The sequence below is a fragment of the Sus scrofa genome, chromosome 17, assembly GCF_054392235.1.
Source record: "Sus scrofa isolate SSC_HxYL_T2T_F1_AM1 chromosome 17, Sscrofa_HxYL_maternal_Yorkshire_Landrace_v2.0, whole genome shotgun sequence".
NCBI lineage: Eukaryota > Metazoa > Chordata > Mammalia > Artiodactyla > Suidae > Sus > Sus scrofa.
Window position 1 is genome coordinate 15,769,865 of NC_139399.1, and position 20,015 is coordinate 15,789,879.

Here is a 20,015-nt window from a genome sequence, read left to right on the forward strand (position 1 = left end):
TTTCCCTTTCTTTGAATATTCTTTAATTTCATTGATTACTGTTTGATAGTTCTCAGTATATAAGTCTTTCATCTCCTTGGTCAGGTTTACTCATAGACAGTTATTTTTTTGGGGGTGCAATTTTTAAAGTTATTGTATTTTCATATTTTTTTCTCATATTTCATCGTTAGTATACAGAAATGCAACTGATTTCTGAATGTTCATCTTGTATCCTGCTACATTGCTGAATTCATTGCTCAGGTCAAGTAGTTTTTGTATGGAGTCCTTAGGGTTTTCTATACATTCTATCATGTCATCTGCATACAGTGACAATTTTACCTCTTCTTTTCAAATTTGGGTGCCCTTTATTTCTTCTGTGTGTCTGACTGCTGTGGCTAGGACTGCTAATACAATGTTGAATAACAGTGGTGAGAGTAGGCATCCCTGCCTTGTGCTCGGTTTTTCAGTCACATCCTTAACCCAGTGCCCCATAGCTGGAACCCTGAGACCAAAATCTTTTTCAGTGGATTAAGGATCTGGTGTTTCCATGGGCTGTGGCATAGGTTGCAGATGGAGCTTGGACCCAATGTTGCTGTGGCTATGGGCTAGGCCAGTAGCCAAGGCTCTGTATCCCTGGCCCAGGAATTTCCATATGCCGCAGGTACACCTCCCCAAAAGGAAGCTTCTTAACAAGTTCATAAGAGAACCAACCCCTAAAACACCAGTGCCTAATAATAAACTGATGAGAGCACTCAGTGTGGGTCATAATAGATGGGCCTAGAACAATGCTGTCTTAAATGTTCAGCAGCAAGAAACAAGGAGAGGACTCCATGTAGGTAACACCCTGTCAGGGCAGTTTCATGGAGGAGGAGGTGGGGAAGGGCAGGTGGGGTCCACACAACCAGGTGTGAGCCAGGAGAGGACCCTGCTGAGCAGTCACGGAATCCAGTGGACAGCTGTCCTGCCACAGGGATGAGACAGGAGGAGCCCCAGACATTAGGATAGATGGGCTGGGTGGGCAGGATGTGGCTGTGGGTGTGGGTTTTGCTGAGAGGCTAAGACTGTTCACCTCAGTTATTTGTGCAGTACCCACCCTCTTACCCTCTAGTCTCCTCTAGGGAGGAGCCAAGATGCTGAGCAGTGGGGGGGGGGGAGGGCCCTCCAGGGGAAGACCTGATCCTTCCTCACCTTGGTCAGCTTTTGGTGATTTGTTGACATTTTGATTTAATTGTCATATTTTCTGGCACAGGGCTAATACAGACAACTGGTTTTGGAAAGCTGGTGTCTAAGAAGGGGTGGTCCCAGGGTTACTCCCTAGACAGGCCACAGCTTTCTACAAGCCAGGGGCCAAATTCCATCCCTGGCTTGTGCCGGTAGGATCTACAAGCTAAGAATGGTTTATGTTTTTAAGTGGTTGAAAGTAATTTAAAAATATTACTTTGCAACACATGAAAATTATGTGACATTCACACTTCATTGTCTATAAATAATGTTTTCTGGAAACACAATTATACTCCTGTATTTACCCTCCGTCTGTGGCTGCTTTGTGGCCACAATGACTGGGATGATTAGATACAACAGAGGTGAAATTGTCAAATCTAAAACACTGACTCTCTCTCTGGCTCTATTTGCCAGAAGTTGCCAACCCCTGCTCTAGAAAAGTGGTGGTGGTTGATCTTGTTTTTCAGGTGTGCTGGGAGTTACACTCTAAAAGCAGTTAAACTTTTAGTGAATCTTGCCCCTTGAAATAAACCTCCATTGTGTAGCGGTAAAACTGGTTGCATCACTCTCAGTAATCTCAGTTGGAATGAAGCCTAAACCACGAAATGTGCGATTATTACCTCACGAAGAGGAAAATCCACCTGCTGCTGTCTTTTTCTCATCTCAGACACAACCACAACTCTAGCACCTATCTGAATTAGGGTCAACTACAAAACTGCTAGATATTTCCAAGTCTCAAACTAGGGCATCTTGAACCATAAAAGTATTTATTTTCAACTCTGGAGACGTCTCTTGACTGTGCTGGTATGTGCAAAGAGAAATGATCAGGAAGAATTTCACATATAGTCATGTTCCAATAGAAAACTCAGGAGTCCGTACATTATAATTGACCCTTGGAGTAAAACCAGAAAAATGTCACTGCTATTCAGAGCATGTAGTTTCTTTTTAGTATCTCTACATATTCTTTGCATGCTCTTTCAAGTCCATCTTCATGACAGAGACCTTGGAGGGAAGTTCTGTAAGGTTCAGATTCATACTTAGCATCTGTTGAGAAAAAGAATGACATCCTTTATCTAAAATACTTCCTGTTTAACTAAATATAAATTAGGTAAGAAGAGCTGAGACCTTTAAACGTGTTAAGAAAAATGAAAAAATATCTATATTCAACTATAACACAAAATACACCATGATTATTTTATCATTCCCCCACCCCCGCCCCTGGTTTCCTTGCTGAGCTAACTGCTCTCCAGGCTGGGTATCAGAGCTTCTGGTTTTCTTATTTCTCACTCATTTACTTAACAGCCATGGGCTAAGGTACTGTGACAAGCATTGGAATTACAAGTGGAAGGAGACACAGGGCCACCCTGAAGAATCCCACACTATAATCTGGGAAAATAGACCAACAGGAAATTTCCACATAGTCATAAGTCCTATGAGGGGTGCAAAAAGGGGCACAGTTGGAACACTCAGAAGGGACATCCATCTTGGTGTTAATATTAACAGCTTTTTGGTGGAGGTGATACCTGAAGGATAAGGAAAAATGGGTAGAGCTGTTTGGAATTGTAAGCTGTCTATCTGACTGGATGCCAGCCAGAGGAAAGGGGCAGAGGAGGGGAGGAGGGCAATCTGACTTGGGTGTTTTATTCCATGCTAAGGAATTTGGAATTTTTCCTGAGGGCAAAAACTAAACCAAAGACAAAGTCAAATGACAGGAAATGCAAATGTCACCCAAATGAACTCTGATTGCCTGAGCCTCTCTCTCTCTTTTTGATGCATGAACTCTGCCTGAGCCATTCTCTCTCTCTCTCTCTCTCTCTCTTTTTTTTTTTGCCTTAATCACTACCAGAAACTTGAGAAGTTGGTGAACCCCATGCTTTCTGAGGACAGTGTCAGAGTGCAGGTGACAGGTTGATGGGGATGGCAGAAGTAGAAGAAGGATATAGCCAGGAAGGAAAAGAAATATCTAGACTTTTTTGGAAGCTATGGAACATGGTGAATAAAGGAGTAATAAGAATATTTTTCATGATGAATATTTACATTCACATTTTTCATGAGGTAATAAGAAAATATTTAATGCAGTATCTGTTCTACAAACAACTGAGGTGCCATTTACTGTTTACAGTTGATTTCTGAAACCCTTATCTAAATTTAATTCATAAATGTTGAAAACATACCTTCCGCTAGTCCTCTAGATAAATTTTTTTCCAACTCCTGGTAAGTCTGAAATAAGTCAAATAGTATTTAAAATGTTTAGGTTAACAGACATTATCATATAAATGACATATAGCTTATGAAATGTGGCCTATAAATAATGCTTTTAGAGCATTGATCTAACTTAGAGATTGCTCAAATAGAAAATTAGTCACATGAATAAAATAAAATAAATTCCCACTTATTTGGATTGTAGATAGTAGAGAACATACATATGTAATGCTATTAAGATTAATCTGATAAAAAGTACAATATATATTGGTCAACCGAATATACATAATTTCAGAGGATGCTGTTTGATCTTTCTGGTATCAGGGCGTTTCAACAAATGCTTTACTTTGCAATTCTTAGGAAAACTGGCCTTTATAAAAGTTTAACCAAAGGAGTTTTCCTTAAAATGAGCTCTCATTTCTTTACTTTTATGGAACTAAGATTTTAAGGCATGTCCTATGTCAATTAAGAACTTGTCAACACAGAATCTTAAATCCATAAAATGAAGAAAGTGGTTCTGTTGTAATGGCATGTGAAAACTCTACTGGCAAAAAAATAAATAAAAATGAAAATAAAAATCTGCTTGAAGAAAGGAAGAAGAGGAGCTAAAACCAGTTTTCAAACTGGGTTTCGGACTCATGGCTTTCTAGAATTAGAAACAAGGAAAACAATACAGGATTCTTTGATTCTTTACCTGTAACTTTGTTTCATTCTAGAAATTAGGGCCAGTTTTTGGCAACATCAAATGATAGCTCTCTACTTCATTTTGTAATGTGTGGGAATATTTCAATCTGTATTACAAGTGTCTCTACCTAGACTGTCCTTTTTAAGGTTTTTCTCATGAAAGGCACTCTCTCACTAAACAGTGTCTAAAATAGTATCCTGTTGATGTCAGAGAGTGTTTTGCCTATGTTTTCTTCTAGGAGTTTGATGGTGTCCTGTCATATATTTAAGTCTTTCAGCCATTTGGAGTTTATTTTTGTGCATGGTGTGAGGGTGTGTTCTAGTTTCATTGCTTTGCATGCAGCTGTCCAGGTTTCCCAGCAATGCTTGCTGAATAGACTTTCCTTTTCCCATTTTATGTTCTTGCCTCCCTTGTCAAAGATTAATTGACCATAGGTGTCAGGGTTAATTTCCGGATTCTCTATGTGGTATATATACACAATGGAATACTACTCAGCCATAAAAAAGGATGACATCATGCCATTTGCAGCAACATGGATGGAACTAGAGAATCTCATCCTGAGTGAAATGAGCCAGAAAGACAAAGACAAATACCATATGATATCACTTATAACTGGAATCTAATATCCAGCACAAATGAACATCTCCTCAGAAAAGAAAATCATGGACTTGGAGAAGAGACTTGTGGTTGCCTGATGGGAGGGGGAGGGAGTGGGAGGGATTGGGAGCTTGGGTTTATCAGACACAACTTAGAATAGATTTACAAGGAGATCCCGCTGAATAGCATTGAGAACTATGTCTAGATACTCATGTTGCAACAGAAGAAATGGTGGGGGAAAAACTGTAATTGTAATGTATACATGTAAGGATAACCTGACCCCCTTGCTGTACAGTGGGAAAAAAAAAATAAATAAATAAAATAAAATAGTATCCTGAACCTAACACTGTGCTGATAGTGACAACATGATAGGCAACACCCTTGGTTTAGCTAACATAGCTTCCAATATCTTCAGAATGTTTTCCACAACATTTTTCTTAAAATAGCATTACAGAGAGGCCGAATAAAATGAATAATGTGACAACTTTCCTAGACAGATCTTGTGAAAGCCATAGCTTCTAACAGATAAAGGGAGAACACTTTATAGAAATAATTTTATATTACATTAATAAACACTATGCAAAAATGTAGATCACATTTATACAGGAGTTGAATTAGGGACAGACCAATGTAAGACTATGATCTTTTCCACCCAGAGCTCTTCCTAAATATGTACTTTGGAGACCTTGAGGTTGATATCTAGGGCAGGATGGTGTTCAGGTGAAGGAAGATGTTTGAAATCCAATGTTAGCAAAGAGAACACACCCACAATGTTCTTTAAATGTTTCCATTTAACAAAAACAAAGAAAGCTGAGAACATTAGATAGGAAGAGACTGTATCTGCAAGTTATAATTCTAAAGATTTTGAACTAGAAGGATTCCTTCCTAACCTGTAGTTTCCAAACAGTGTCCCACAAAAAAGGCATGGGGGCACTGCAGCATTGAGGGACAAAGAAGTCTCATCTTCAGAGGCTCCTTCCCTCCTTTGGCTAAACAGCTCCATGCTTGTCTTTGTTCTGTATAATACAGTTTCATGCAAAAAAGCATATTCTTTTTTAAAAAGGAAGATTTTTTTCTTTGAAAAAACAAAATTGAACATAAAAAAGTCATCAATTTACTCAGCCCGTAATTTGACAAAAGGTAACAAAGGCCCAGCGAGAATGCAGCTTGCCTGGGCTCACAAAGCCAAAGGCCTTCTTGCTCTGTCTAGAGTTGTATGCCAGCAACTTCATCAGATTAGGGCAAAACACACAGATTCTAAACAATAATTTAGAGAAAATAAATATGGAAGACTGTCATGTAGCTCAATAATATTTGAGGCACGAGACATGAAATGGTACCTTTCTGACTAAATTCTATGTTTTGAAGGCACGAACAAGAATAAGTTATTACCATAACCCCTAGTATATGCAGTGAACATGCTCAATTTATGAAGCACCAAGCTTTTGAAGCACAGGATAGAGGACTAGAAGGAGAAAAGCTTTAGCTGAGTCAAGCTCACCAAAACTGAGATTCTTCCTTAAAAGAATACTTGTTTCCTCCAAGTCAAATTTGTCTCCCCAGAGTGAGTTAGCAAAGGAATTATCCACCTTGGGGCTTATTTATGGCAAGATTGAGAGCACAAAACAGATGTCTCTTGGCCACCTAGCATCCTTCGCTTCAATCGCTCATCACTACCTGCTATGTATACAAGATAGAAGCTTAAGCCCAACTGTAATTGAAGTCAGTCAGAAATTACAGGTGGACTTCTTTTCCTTGGCCTCCGGTTTCCACATGAGGACTCACACCCCCTCAACCCTCTTTGGGAGAGGAGAGGAGATTTACCCAAAGTCTGAAGCTGCAAGAAGGAACTAAGGAATCCTTGTGTGGATCCGAATCTCTTCTTTGAAAACATGTGTCTGCCCAGAGCACTGTGAACTTGGGTCTCACATCTGCAGTAAGCAGCCTGCCCCCAGGACAGGTGTCAAGGTTTGCTTCCTCCGCTTAGGCCTCCAAGGGGAAGGGCCCAAGTGGGGATGAAGTATTCGGATGGCCACTGTGGCTGCGCATCGAAACTGCATCCTCCAATTCATCTGTACGTGTAGGCGATGAAGCTCCTTAGCTGATCTCCACCTGCCTGACTCCTTCCCACATTCTGTCCTCACAAAGAGAAGACAAGTGTCATTTGCCACCTACCCCACTACAGCTCCCACAAGGACGATGACCAGACAACACTCATAGAAATGTCTTCTTCTTCCCTGACTTTATAATTAATGTACAGTGTTCCAAACAACCCATACTCTCCCAACCCCCTTTGTTTTTTAGCTGCACCTGGGACATAAGGAAGTTCCTGGGTTAGGGGTCAAATTTGAGCCTCATCTGAAACCTATCCTAGAGCTTATGGGATCCACAGAAATCCCAATCCCTATTTTATTTTAATTTATTTTATTTTGCTTTTTAGGGCTGCACCTGCAGCAAGCATACGGAGGTTCCCAGGCTAGGGATTGAATTAGAACTACAGCTGCCAGCCTATACTACAGCCACCAAAATGCATGATCTGAGCTGCATCTGCAACCTACACTTTGGCTAATGGCAATGGCAGATCCTTAACCCACTGAGCAAGGCCAGGGATCAAACCCAGAACCTCATGATTCCTAGTCGGGTTTGTTTCTGCTGCTCCACAAGGGGAACTCCACCACCCCTATTTTAAAGCAGGGAGAAGTTGAAAGGACTATTTTAGAGAGATATATATTGGATCCAGTCACAATACAAAGGGCAGAAAGTACAAATAGATGTTCATTCATTCAACCATATTGTATTACCATTAAGTGGTACTTGAGATGACAGGCTAGAAAATAATGTTGTCCTCTTTTAGAGACCAATTTAATAAATACATACACACCACACACCCACATACACACTCATTCCCAGAGTTCAGTAGTTATTGATACTTTTAAGTTAAACTTTTATATCATTCTATTTTGAATGTTATAAAAGTAAATGCACCTAGGAAAATGCAGTAAAAATCAAGCCATTTCAGCCACTTCAATTCATTACCCAAGTGTAAATAGGTTACTGTGTGAAGGAAATTACATGTGTCAGTGTGTTAACATAAATACGTGTATTTTGCTGCACAGAAACGTACTGGGGAAGACTTTGTTGATCAAGGCAATGAAAAATGAAGTACAGAGGGGAAAAAAACAAGTGAAAAATATCTTTCAAAGATAAAATGCCTCCTCCCTGGTTTATGTGGACAAAATGAATTGGGGACATGAGAGAGTGTGTGAGTCACAGAAATGAAACAATAACCTGGTTTACTGAACTCTGCTTCTGCCGTCTGAGAAACTAGTTTCATGCTGTTATCATTTGACCAGACTTAAAATTCAGAGTGGAAGGCACTGCCTGGGTGATTTCAACAGGAGGCTTATTTTGTTTATAAAGGAAATGAGACTCAATCTTCTGTTGAGACACAGTTTTGTGTCATGTTATAAGTTCGTCTTTAGGTTAGAAAGAGAAAGATAAGTACCATACGATAGCACTGGAATCTAATATATTGGAGAAATGAATCTATCTATGGAAAAGAAAGAAACTCTTGGACATGGAGAACACACCTGTGGTTGCAAAGGAGGAGGGAATGGGAGTGGGATGGATGGGGAGTTTGGGGTTAGTTGATGCCAACTATTGCACCTGGAGTGGATAAGCAATGAGGTCCTGCTGTACTTAATTTTTCAGCTCCTTGATCAAAACCTACCCCTTTTTATCATTCTAGACAGTATATTAACACCTCTCAGAGGATTAGTCTTTTCCTACTAGAAATAATTACATCCCCAGCAATTCTAGAAGGCACATACTTTCTGTAACTCTTACTAAGAATTCTGTCAACAATACCTTTATAAGAACCCTTTCAAGGCATCCTGCCCATAATGGTTATGAGGACAAGTTTTGCTTTGTTTACAATACCGAGGAATAAAAACCAAGCAGGAGGCCTAACTTTCCGAGACTTGAGGCAATACTAAAAAGCCACGCTAATGAAGACAGTGTGGTACTGGTACCAAAACAGACATACAGACCAAGGGAGCAGAATAGAGAACCTAGAAATAAACCCAGACTCCTACGGTCAATTAATCTTCAACAAAGGAGGCAAGAATATAAAATGGGAAAAAGACAGTCTTTTCAGCAAGAGGTGCTGGGGAAACTGGACTGCTGCATGTAAATCAATGAAACTGGAACACACCCTCACACCATGCACATAAATAAACTCAAAATGGCTTAAAGGCTTAAACGTAAGACAAGACACCATCAGAGTCCTAGAAGAGAACATAGGCAAAACATTCTCTGACATTAATCTTACAAATGATTTCTCAGGTCAGTCTCCCAAGGCAACAGAAATAAAAGCAAAAATAAACCAATGGGACCTAATCAAACTGACAAGCTTTCACCAGCCAAAGAAAGCATAAAAAAAAAAATAAAACTTACAGAATGGGAGAAAATAGTTTCAAATGATGCAACTGACAAGGGCTTAATCTCTAAAATATACAAACAACTTATATAACTCAACAGCAAAGGAGCCAACAACCCAATGGAAAAATGGGCAAAAGACCTGAATAGACATTTTTCCAAAGAAGATACACAGGTGGCCAACAAGCCCATGAAAAAAATGCTCCACGTCACAGTTTATTATAGAAATGCAAATCAAAACTGCTACGAGGTACCACCTCGCGCCAGTCAGAATGGTCATCATTAACAAGTTCACAAATGACAAATGCTGGAGGGGTGTGGAGAAAAGGGAACCCTCCTGCACTGTTGGTGGGAATGTCAGTTGTTGCCACCATTATGAAAAACAGTGTGGAGCTACCTTAGAAAACTAGACATAGAACTACCATATGACCAAACCCACTCTTCGGCAAAACTTTCCTTGAAAAAGATACATGCACCCATGTGTTCACTGCAGCACTATTCACAATAGCCAAGACGTGGAAATAACCTAACTCTCCATCAACATATGAGTGGATTAAGAAGCTGTGGTATATATACACAATGGAAAACTACTCAGCCATAAGAAAGAACAAAATAATGCCATTTGCAGCACCACGGATGGGACTAGAGACTCTCATACTAAATGAAGTAAGTCAGAAAGAGATAGACAGATACCACATGATGTCACTTATATCTGGAATCTAATACTTGGCACAAATGAACCTTGCCACAGAAGAGAAAATCATGGACATGGAGAACGGCTTGTGGTTGCCGAGGGGGAGGGAGTGGGAACAGTCTGGGAGTCTGGGTTAATAGATGGAAACTCTTGCCTTTGGAATGGATCAGCAATGAGATCCCACTATATAGCACTGGGAACTATGCCTGGTCACCTATGATGGAGCGTGATCATGGGAGTAAAAAGAATGTATACATATATGGGTGACTGGGTCACCTTGCTGTACAGTAGAAAATGGACAGAACACTATAAAGCAGCTAGAATGGACAAAAATACAAATCATGAAAAAAATAATAAAAATTTGCTTTATTTAGCTACATATTTAGAAATGTTCTACAATTGTTCAGGAAGACATTTTATAGAAGTTGCATTAAAGGTGATATAAGTAAAATAGAAAGTAAGAGTGTACCCCTCATATAAGAAAATGACAAAAGCTTTAACTTAAACAGGAATGAAGGAGTTCCCGCTTTGGTGCATTGGGATGGGTGGCATCTCTGCAACCTCGGGATGCAGGTTCAACCCCCAGACCCCACAGAGATTTATAGGATCCGCACTACCGTAGCTGTGGTGTAGCTATGGTGCGGCTCAGACCTGAACCCTGGCCCAGAAACCCTATATGCTGTGGGGTAGCCAAAAAGAAAAGAAAATGCAGATGTGAATCTTTTATTTTATTGTACTTTTATGGCTGCACCAGAGGCATATGGATATTTCAAGGCTAAGTGTTGAATCAGAGCCAAAGCTGAGGCCTACACTGCAATCAGGGTAACGCCTGATCCAAGTCACCTCTGTGACCTATGCCGCAGCTTGGGGTGATGCTTAATCCTTAATGAGCAAGGCCAGGGGTCGAAACTGCGTCCTTACAGACACCGTGGCAGGTTCACAACCCACTGAGCCACAATGGGAACTAAGTCTTGTTATTCAGTGTGACAAGTTTTTTTGATTCTTAAAAGGGTTTATCTTAGCTTCCTTTAAGTAAAACACATCCGTATGTGCTTAAGTGTTTAGACGCCAATCATTCACTAATATTTAGGGGTAGAAAAACTGGAGTGCAACAAACTTGAAAATGATGAACTATGGCAAAACTGAAATCAATTAGAAAGTATGCCAAACATCTGAAAGTATTTCTTTGGTTATTAGGCAACAATATTTAATTTCTAATTTAAGGAGTTCCTGCTGTGTCTCAGTGGTAATGACCCTGACTAGCAGCTATGAGGAAGGGCTTTTGAGCCCTGGCCTCCCTCAGTGCCTCAGGGATCCAGTCTTGCAGGGCGTTGTGACAGGTCACAGATGTACCTTGGATCCTGCATGGTTGTGGCTGTGACAAAAGCCAGCGGCTATAGCTCTAAATGGACCCCTAGCCTGGGAACTTCCAGATGCTGCACATGCTGCCCTAAAAAGAAAAAAAAAAAGTTATTTTAATGCAAGTTCTCAAGACATTTAAAATTTGTCAATCTGGGAGTTCCCATCGTGGCGCAGTGGTTAACGAATCCGACTAGGAACCATGAGGTTGCGGGTTCGGTCCCTGCCCTCGCTCAGTGGGTTAACGATCCGGCGTTGCCGTGAGCTGTGGTTGGTGTAGGTTGCAGACGCGGCTCGGATCCTGCGTTGCTGTGGCTCTGGCGTAGGCCGGTGGCTACAGCTCCGACTCAACCCCTAGCCTGGGAACCTCCATATGCTGAGGGAGCAGCCCAAGAAATAGCAAAAAAAGACAAATAAATAAATAAATAAATAAATAAATAAAATTTGTCAATCAGTTACATTCATTGAAATAAAGTTAATGATAGGTGTATCTCTCAAAAATGAGAAATCCAGGGACTTAAAAAATTTACAAAATGTGTCTCCTTTCTTGATTAGCACCAATAACGTGGCTTTTCCTTAGTATGCAAAAGTCAAATAAACAACTCACCATTCCACCACTTAAAAACAAGAATTACATCAGAAATATGAAACCCGAGAAAGAAAGGATAATACAACTAACCTTGGTCAAGAAAGCATCGATGCTGTTATTTGGAGGATGTGAACGTGCGGTAGAAGCCACTGAGTTTTCTCTTGGAGTAAGATTTCCACGAAACACTGAACTGTTATGAAGATTTCCAGCACGAGGTAGCTCCAGGACTGGTCTTGTAGTCAAAGTTTGAGGTCTGTTTAGCTCTCTCTCCACCTGAAGTTGAGCGGCGGTCTCAGCCAGCCTCTCTTCGGTCCTGTGAAGATTGTAAAATGCGTATTTCATTCATTTCATTTTTTCTAAATGATTCCTAAATGATATTCACTGAACTGTGTCTTAGCACTGAAAAGTGTATCAGAGCAGAAGTACATATGTGCCTAAGACATTTTTTTTTGGGGGGGGGCACCCTGGCCAGGAACTGAACCAGCGCCACAGTCAGGACCCAGACACTGCATTGACAATGCAGAATCCTTAAGCCACCGTGACATCAAGAGATCCCCTGCCCCAAAGGGATTCTTAACCGACAAGTAATTCAAAGTCAGGAGAGGAGAGAAAGGATGTCAGTGATGGAGGTGGCTTAATGGGTGACACGTGCTGCCTTCTGGAATGCCTGCACTTAGACAAACTTCTCTTAAGTAAACAAATATAGGGATAAAAAATAAACCATCCCTCAAAGACATGGTCAACGTCTGTGTTCACCACCACTGTGTACACATTTCATTCATGACTTTGGAGAAATGAAGCACGTGGCCCAGAGGAAGGATTTAGAGCAACAAACCTCAAGGGGAGGATGCCCTAGTGGAGTCGGTTGATCCCAAAGACCTGAAACAGCTGCAGAGGAAGCTAAGCATACCCCCTGCTTCTTGAAAGTATATCTTACTTCGCTTTTATGAAAGGGTTACATCAGTATGTTTTTGATAACTGAAAAACAATCTGAACAGGATTTCTAATGTTATGGAACAAAGGCCAAAAGCCAAAGCAGCAGTCAGTGTGCATTTTACAGGGTCATCTCAGAGGCACCACACCCCAAGCAGGGAGAACAGGCCCACCCACCAAGCTCTTCCCCCAGGAAGTACATTCAGCATCTCAGCATCAAGCCCCTGAGGCTTTGAACTGTCCTGGGAGCACCTGTGCTTTCTTGATGCTTATTTATTTTAGGCACCCACTAGCAAGATATGTCCTCCGTTCACTGCTTCTTTGCGTTATGTCATTTGGGTTTTACAAGAGATTTCATGGGGGAATTCCCATAGTGGCTCAGTGGGAATGAACCTGACTAGTACCCATGAGGATGGGGGTTCCATCCCTGGCCTTGTTCAGTGGGTTCAGTTTCTGGCATTGCCGTGGGCTCTGGTGTATATCCCAGATGTGGATCGGCTCCTGCATTGCTCTGGTTGTGGTGTAGGCTGGCAGCTCCAGTTCTGATTTGACCCCAAGCCCAGGAACTTCCCTATACTGTAAATAACAGCCCTGAAAAGCAAACAAACAAAAACAAACAAACAAACAAAAACAAACATAGGCACCCACTGCTTTTGGATGTGGGGAATCCTGTAGCTTCTAACAGTATTTACCAAAGACCTGCAGGTGAGATCTGCCCTTTCCGTGTTCCGCACATGCCCCCAGGCAGGACGCTGTTTTATGTTCAGCCACCAAGTGAAGTATGCTGCCCTTCACCCCTACATTAACGTTCCCCTATTTCACAAGCCTACCTTTGTATAGAGCAGAAAACTTAACAGCATACATCAGAGTTTGCCTCAGGGTGCTATCCAGTGATGGTACCGAACATCAGAATCAAGAAGCTAAATTTACCAAAAGCTAGAATGTGACCTTTTCGGTTGAAGGGGTCATCTTCCAAAAAATAGTTCAACATGTTCATGTCGCTATTTAGAGTAATTCCAAAAGGAAAATTTATAATAATATTGCTGTCTAAATTGCAAAGCTGGAGTTTCCGTTGTGGCACAGTGGTTAGCGAATCCAACTAGGAACCAGAGTGACTCAGACTAGGAACCATGAGGTTGCGGGTTCGGTCCCTGGCCTTGCTCAGTGGGTTAAGGGTCTGGCATTGCTGTGAGCTGTGGTGTAGGTTGCAGATGCGGCTCGGATCCCACGTTGCTGTGGCTCTGGCGTAGGCCGGCGGCCATAGCTCCAATTAGACCCCTAGCCTGGGAACCTCCATATGCCACGGGAGCAGCCCTAGAAAAGGCAAAAAAATTTAAAAATTAAAAAAATAAATAAATAAATTGCAAAGCTTCAAAACCCCTTAACTTCTGACTCTAGGTTTTAACTTACTTGTTTAGTTTATTGTCCAATGACATTCTAACTTTTACTTCTTCTAGGAAGAGTTGCTTATACATTTTCAATTCTGTTTCCTTATCATAGTCTGTACAAGTTTTCACTGTGGAGAGTTCAGATTCAAGATCTCTAGGTCTGAGTTCCATTTCACTTTTCATTGGAACAGATTTGTTTTCCCATAACTTCACTAAGGTTTCTTGAGATGTTGATTGTTTCTAAAGCAAATGAAAATAATACATTGTAAAAATAACTGTAAGCTAGTAATTCTGGTATATTTGCTCCCTTTAATTTGGAGTTTCAGACAGCAACTGTAAATATGGCCAAAAAAAGCTGAACCTTAAAATATTTATCATCAATGTCAACTGAATTAATCAAAATTGAATCATTCTTATATTAGTACTCATGTAATCTGAAAATATAAAGAATCATAGGATCAATTTTCATTTTAAAAAATTGAAAAATACAATTTGGCATTGTCCTCCCTCACTTTCCATCACAAAAGGCTGGATAGAATTTCTTCTGCTATGCAGCCAGAATAATGTGAGAAAATGTATGTGTGTGTGTGTGCGTGTGTACATATATATATACACACACACATAAAATGTATATAAATACACATATTATATATATATACACACACACACAGGACGTGTGCTATGCAACAGATGAAAGCAAAATTGATGAGAAGGATAATTCAACAAAAAAAGATTATTAAGTATAAAGAAACTAGGTTCACTGGGTTCAAATATCTGTATCCCATTGATAGCACCTCCACATGTCCACCTGTCAAGCAAAACTAAAATAGAGAAATGGCTTCTGGGCTAAGAGCACATCTAGGGTGCTCCCAGGAACACATGACCTAAAGATGAAGCCAAGTCTGTAAAACACTTTATTAAGACCTTGGAAGATTGAAGGTCTACCTCAAATTCCTTCTTTTAGGATCTTAAAAGCATAAGCATTTGAAAGGTATCTTCTCGTGACAACTTCACAGGAAGCCCAAGGTGAAGAGTTATCTCAAAAAGATTCTTGTGACGGTAGCTTTTTTGAAGGAATGAACCCCAATAAAATTCACAGGAAACTCAAAGTTATAAAGAGAGCTGTGGAAACAAAAACACTGCTACCACAGTTGGACTAAAAGAGACCAAGACCTTACAAAATGTGAAGAGGACTTCAAAAGGTTTTCCTTAGCAATTCTACGCGGCGGAAGTTGCCTGAGAAAACTACTTAGCTACAAACCCAGGTCACTGCTCATGAAAAGGACAGAACTAAGAGCCCAGAGGGTAGAGCAAAGGAGAATCGCTCCCAAGTCCTAATCAAAGAGCAGGTACCAGGCTGTATTTCAGAACTGCTGTAGTCCACTGTGCCTCTCCGTTTCCATTTCGTAATGGGAGAGCCTTGAGCAGCTTACCAGAATGTTGGGTGTGGGGGTGGTAGATAACGTGACCCTTTAGTTCCCAAGTCTTCATGGTGAGAGGACTGCACTCAAGGGGATAAACTCTCGAAACCACACCAAGTTGACTCGTCCCTCTCTGTACCTGATGAAGATGGTAAAATCTGGGACTTGAGCCTGAGCCTGACACACTAACGGTTGAGACTCATGGGAGAACTGGTAAGGTTCAGTGTATTTTCACGTGGATGGAATATGAAACATTGTGACCAGCGAGTAGATAACGCTGGTTTCTGAATGTAAACATAAGTTTTAGAAAATTCATCTCCTAAAAATGGTGGGACACGGGGTAACCTTAGTCACTTGCTCCTTATGAACACAATACGGTGGAAGTGATGTTTTGTGAACTGCAAGGCTACGTTAGAAAAGACAGTACAGGAGTTCCCGTCATGGCGCAGTGGTTAACGAATCCGACTAGGAACCATGAGGTTGCGGGTTCGGTCCCTGCCCTTGCTCAGTGGGTTAACGATCCAGTGTTGCCGCGAGCTGTGGTGTAGGTTGCAGACGCGGCTCGGATCCCGTGTTGCTGTAGCTCTGGCGTAGGCCGGTGGCTACAGCTCCAATTCAACCCCTAGCCTGGGAACCTCCATATGCCGTGGGAGTGCCCCAAGAAATAGCAACAACAACAACAACAACAACAAAAGACAAAAAAAAAAAAAAAAAAAAAAAAAAGAAAAGAAAAGACAGTACAGCTTCCGCCTGGACCTTAAACTTTGGATCCCAGACCCCTGTTGTGAGGAAGCTTAGGCCACAGAGAGAGGCCAGGCGTTCAGGGCAGTTGTTCCACCTGCCTGCCCAACCAAAGGTCCAGACAGCCACCAGAACCAACAATCAGCATGTGAGGGAACAGACCTTCGAGTGATTCTAGCCCCCAGATGAAGCTGAGGGGAACACAGACCTGCTGTCCTGGCCACATTCTTCCCAAATGTAGATTGTGAACAAAATACACATTGTTCCTTTAAACCACTGCACTTTGGAGAGTTTCTCAGGGAAATACAGATAAACAGGAACGTGGATTAAAAAAAAAGATCAGAAGATATGTAACATAAATACAGTAGAGACTGGTCTCCTGTAACCTGGAATCTAAGAAGTGCTGCAACTGATTGCTTAATGACAAACTCTGCTGAAGAGAAGAAGATAACTAGAAGAAACACCTAAGAACTACTGAGGAAGAAGTGTGTTTAGCGTTCCCTTCAATTAAATTTCTTACAAACAGGCAGGGATGCCACCTTAAAATTCCCCCTCATGGTTGAGGATAAGGAAGACTGGTATGCAAGGAGACACATGATTTGAAGTACAGCAACTGAGAAACAAGTAGAAATAGTCCATTGAATAGCCAGAATCAGACTTGCAAACCCATTTCAATTAACTGAAATTCTAGAGATAGGCAGCTTTGAGTATTTAATAATCTAGCACTCAATCCTCAGTTCCCTTTCCTCAGAGAGGAAATAGAACCCTGTGGAAGCATTTTTAATTTTCTCAGTAGTAAAACAAATGGAGAGTCCTCTGGCCGTCTCTAAGGGCAGTACAGTCTTCCCTTTACTTTCCTCAAGGCTCGTCCGTACGGGGAGGTAAAATGCTCTCATCTTAGGTGGTACCACAATGCTTCTCCATATCACACAGATAGGCTGTGAAACTGTGAAGTACAAACTGCTCATTTATTGTCTGTCTCTGATAAACTGGTTGAATATTACCTGTTGTGGTGGTGGTGGTGGTGTTTGGGCCTCCCCTGTGACATGGGGAATTTTCTGGGCCTGGGATTCAGCCTGTGACAGAGCAGCAACCTCGGGTGCTTAAACTGCTGCACCACAATGGAATTCTGAATATTACCTGACTTTCAACAGCTGCACCCTTGATAATTTTTCTTTGGATGGCATGAAATATTTATTCCATTAATTACATATTACGCTATAAAGAATAGCTCTGCATCTCTTTCTCTTTAGGTAAAAGGAGGTAGATTCAAGGGGCTGTGGATTCTGAGAGCAGGATCTATGCCAAGAACAAGGTCAGAACAGTGTTTTACACAAGAACCAAATCAAGAGATGATTTCATTGTGAATTGCAAGATGCTGGATTAAAGAGATTTCCCAAGGGGAAAGCTGACAGCCCAGAGTTAATCTTCTCCTCTTAACTGGTGAAGTTTATGGATGAGTCTGTGAATTCTAATAGGTATACATAATGAAGTATATAGTAGACTGAGGCAGCAGATCCTGTGACTAGGATTTGATGAAAACTGGGGTAAAGTGGGAGGCTCTGGGTGAGAGAATAAATGTTTGAATGGAGGGGCAAAAAGAAATGGAATTTATCTTTGTAAGCCTACTTCCCATCACGTCACAGTGTGAGCAGCATAGAAGCTGGTCATAGTTCCTTTCAAAGCAGAAAATCTCCACAGATGTGTTTAAAGGCATTCCACTACTCTTTTTATTGCTACAGAAAACAACTGGGAACCTGAAGGATGACCAAAAGAGTTCTCATAAAATGTGAGTTAGCACTGGCACATACTGATTAATGCATTACCACTGAGGCTCTAAAAAGGAACCGTCATGGAATTCCTGTCGTGGCGCAGTGGTTAACGAATCTGACTAGGAACCATGAGGTTGCGGGTTCGGTCCCTGCCCTTGCTCAGTGGGTTACAGATCTGGCGTTGCCGTGAGCTGTGGTGTAGGTCGCAGGCGAGGCTCAGATCCCGCGTTGCTGTGGCTCTGGTGTAGGCCGGTGGCTACAGCTCCGATTCGACCCCTAGCCTGGGAACCTCCATATGCCGTGGGAGCGGCCCAAGAAATAGCAAAAAGACAAAAAAAAAAAAAAAGGAACCGTCATGTTTAGTGTCAATTGACTATCAGTAAGAGTGACAAAAGAATTTGATTTTAACAAATGATAGTGGGACAAATGTATGCTGACACACAAAAGAAGACAATGAAACCTCTACCTCATCCCATATGTAAAAATTAACTCAAAATGAAGAGCTGCATCTGCAGAATTCTTTAGGGGAAAACATAGGTGTGTTATTTGCATGACTGGATTTGAGAATTGTTCCTTAGATATGACACCAATAAACAAAAAAGAGATTATTTTCAAGTCATAAATATTAAAAGCTTCTGGGCTTCAAAAGATACCGTGAAAAAAGTGAACAGGTGAGGAACAGGGGAGAAAACATCTGACAGTCCTGTATCTGGGAAACACAGCTGTATTTAGGAAACAAAAAGAACTTTTACACTTCGTTAAAAAACCGGCAAAAAATGTGCACAGACAGTTCTTCAAAGAAGATACACAAATGGGTCATAAGCTTGTGACTAGCCCCTCAACCTTATGAGTCATCAGAAAAATGCAAATCAAAACCACAATGAGATGCCACTTTACACCGACTACGATGGCTGGAATAAAAAAGATGGGGAATGCTAAGTATTGACAGGCATGTATTGAATTGAAATGCTGACACACTTTGGATAAAAACGTAAAATGGTGAAGCCACTCTGGAAAAACATTATGGCTGTTTATCAAAAGGTGAAAGGGAGTTATCAAGTGATATAGCAATTCCGGTCCTAAGCATATTCCCCAAAGAAATGAACACATATATTTACACCAGAACCTGGATGTAAATGTTCACAGCAGTATTATCAACAATAGTCAAAAAGTAATAACAACCCAAAGGTCCATCAGCTGATGATTGGATGGATAAAAAGTGGTATGTCCATACCATGGAATAACATGCAGCAATGAAAAGAAATGAAGTGCATGCTACAAAACAGATGTACCTCGGAAACATGCTAAATGAAAGAAGGCAGCCACAAAAGACCCCACATTGTGATTTTATTCATGTGAAATGTCCAGAAAAGGCAAATCCCTGTGTAGAGACCAGGAGAAGACTTGTGCTTCCCCAGGCCTGGGAAGAGAGGGGAATGGGAAACGTCAGGATGGCAAAGAGGTAGAGGGTTTCTTTTGAGGCTGATGAACATGTTCTAAAATTGGCTGTGGTGATAACTGAATAACCCTTGGAATATACTGAATGTCCCTGGATTGTACAACTTAAATGAATGGCTTCTATTTCAATAAAGCTGTCACTAAAAAACAGCTGATGTTTTGGGGTCAGTAATGGTGTGCTGTTCAACTTCAGGTCACAGGCCAGGGATCAAGACATAAGAGAGTCAACAGTCTGCCCTCTGGAATAGGAAAAAGCGACCTTTTCTACTTGTACTCAATTTAACAATAGGAAAAGCTGTGTTTCAGGACTCAACACATTGAGGGATTTATATTTCCCCAAATTAAGTGATTTTTTTGGGTCTACTGCCCCTGCCCCCGCCCCAAGAAACCCAAAGAAATAGGAAAAAATAGGTGTATAGGTCGAATGAGTAATGGTAAATTCCACTCTGTGTAACATCTTCCTTCCTTTTTCTTAGACGCTCCAATTACCTTCCGATTTCCCACTGTAAATCAACTCTACCTCACTATAATTAAAAATG

The 20,015-nt window shown here is 41.1% G+C and overlaps 1 protein-coding gene across 1 annotated transcript in view; it reads right to left on the reverse strand.

Moving 5' to 3' along the window:
• Nucleotides 1–1,950: 1,950 nt before the first annotated feature.
• The window catches only part of LOC100628139 (uncharacterized), a 217,790-nt gene continuing 199,725 nt past the window's right edge, over nt 1,951–20,015 (reverse strand). The window contains exons 115-118 of the mRNA XM_085003024.1: nt 14,107–14,324; nt 11,854–12,076; nt 3,375–3,420; nt 1,951–2,244 (exon numbers count right to left, since the gene is read on the reverse strand). Coding sequence (XP_084859150.1) covers nt 2,126–2,244; nt 3,375–3,420; nt 11,854–12,076; nt 14,107–14,324 — 606 coding nt within the window. The 3' untranslated portion in view covers nt 1,951–2,125. The remainder of the gene's footprint in view (nt 2,245–3,374; nt 3,421–11,853; nt 12,077–14,106; nt 14,325–20,015) is intronic.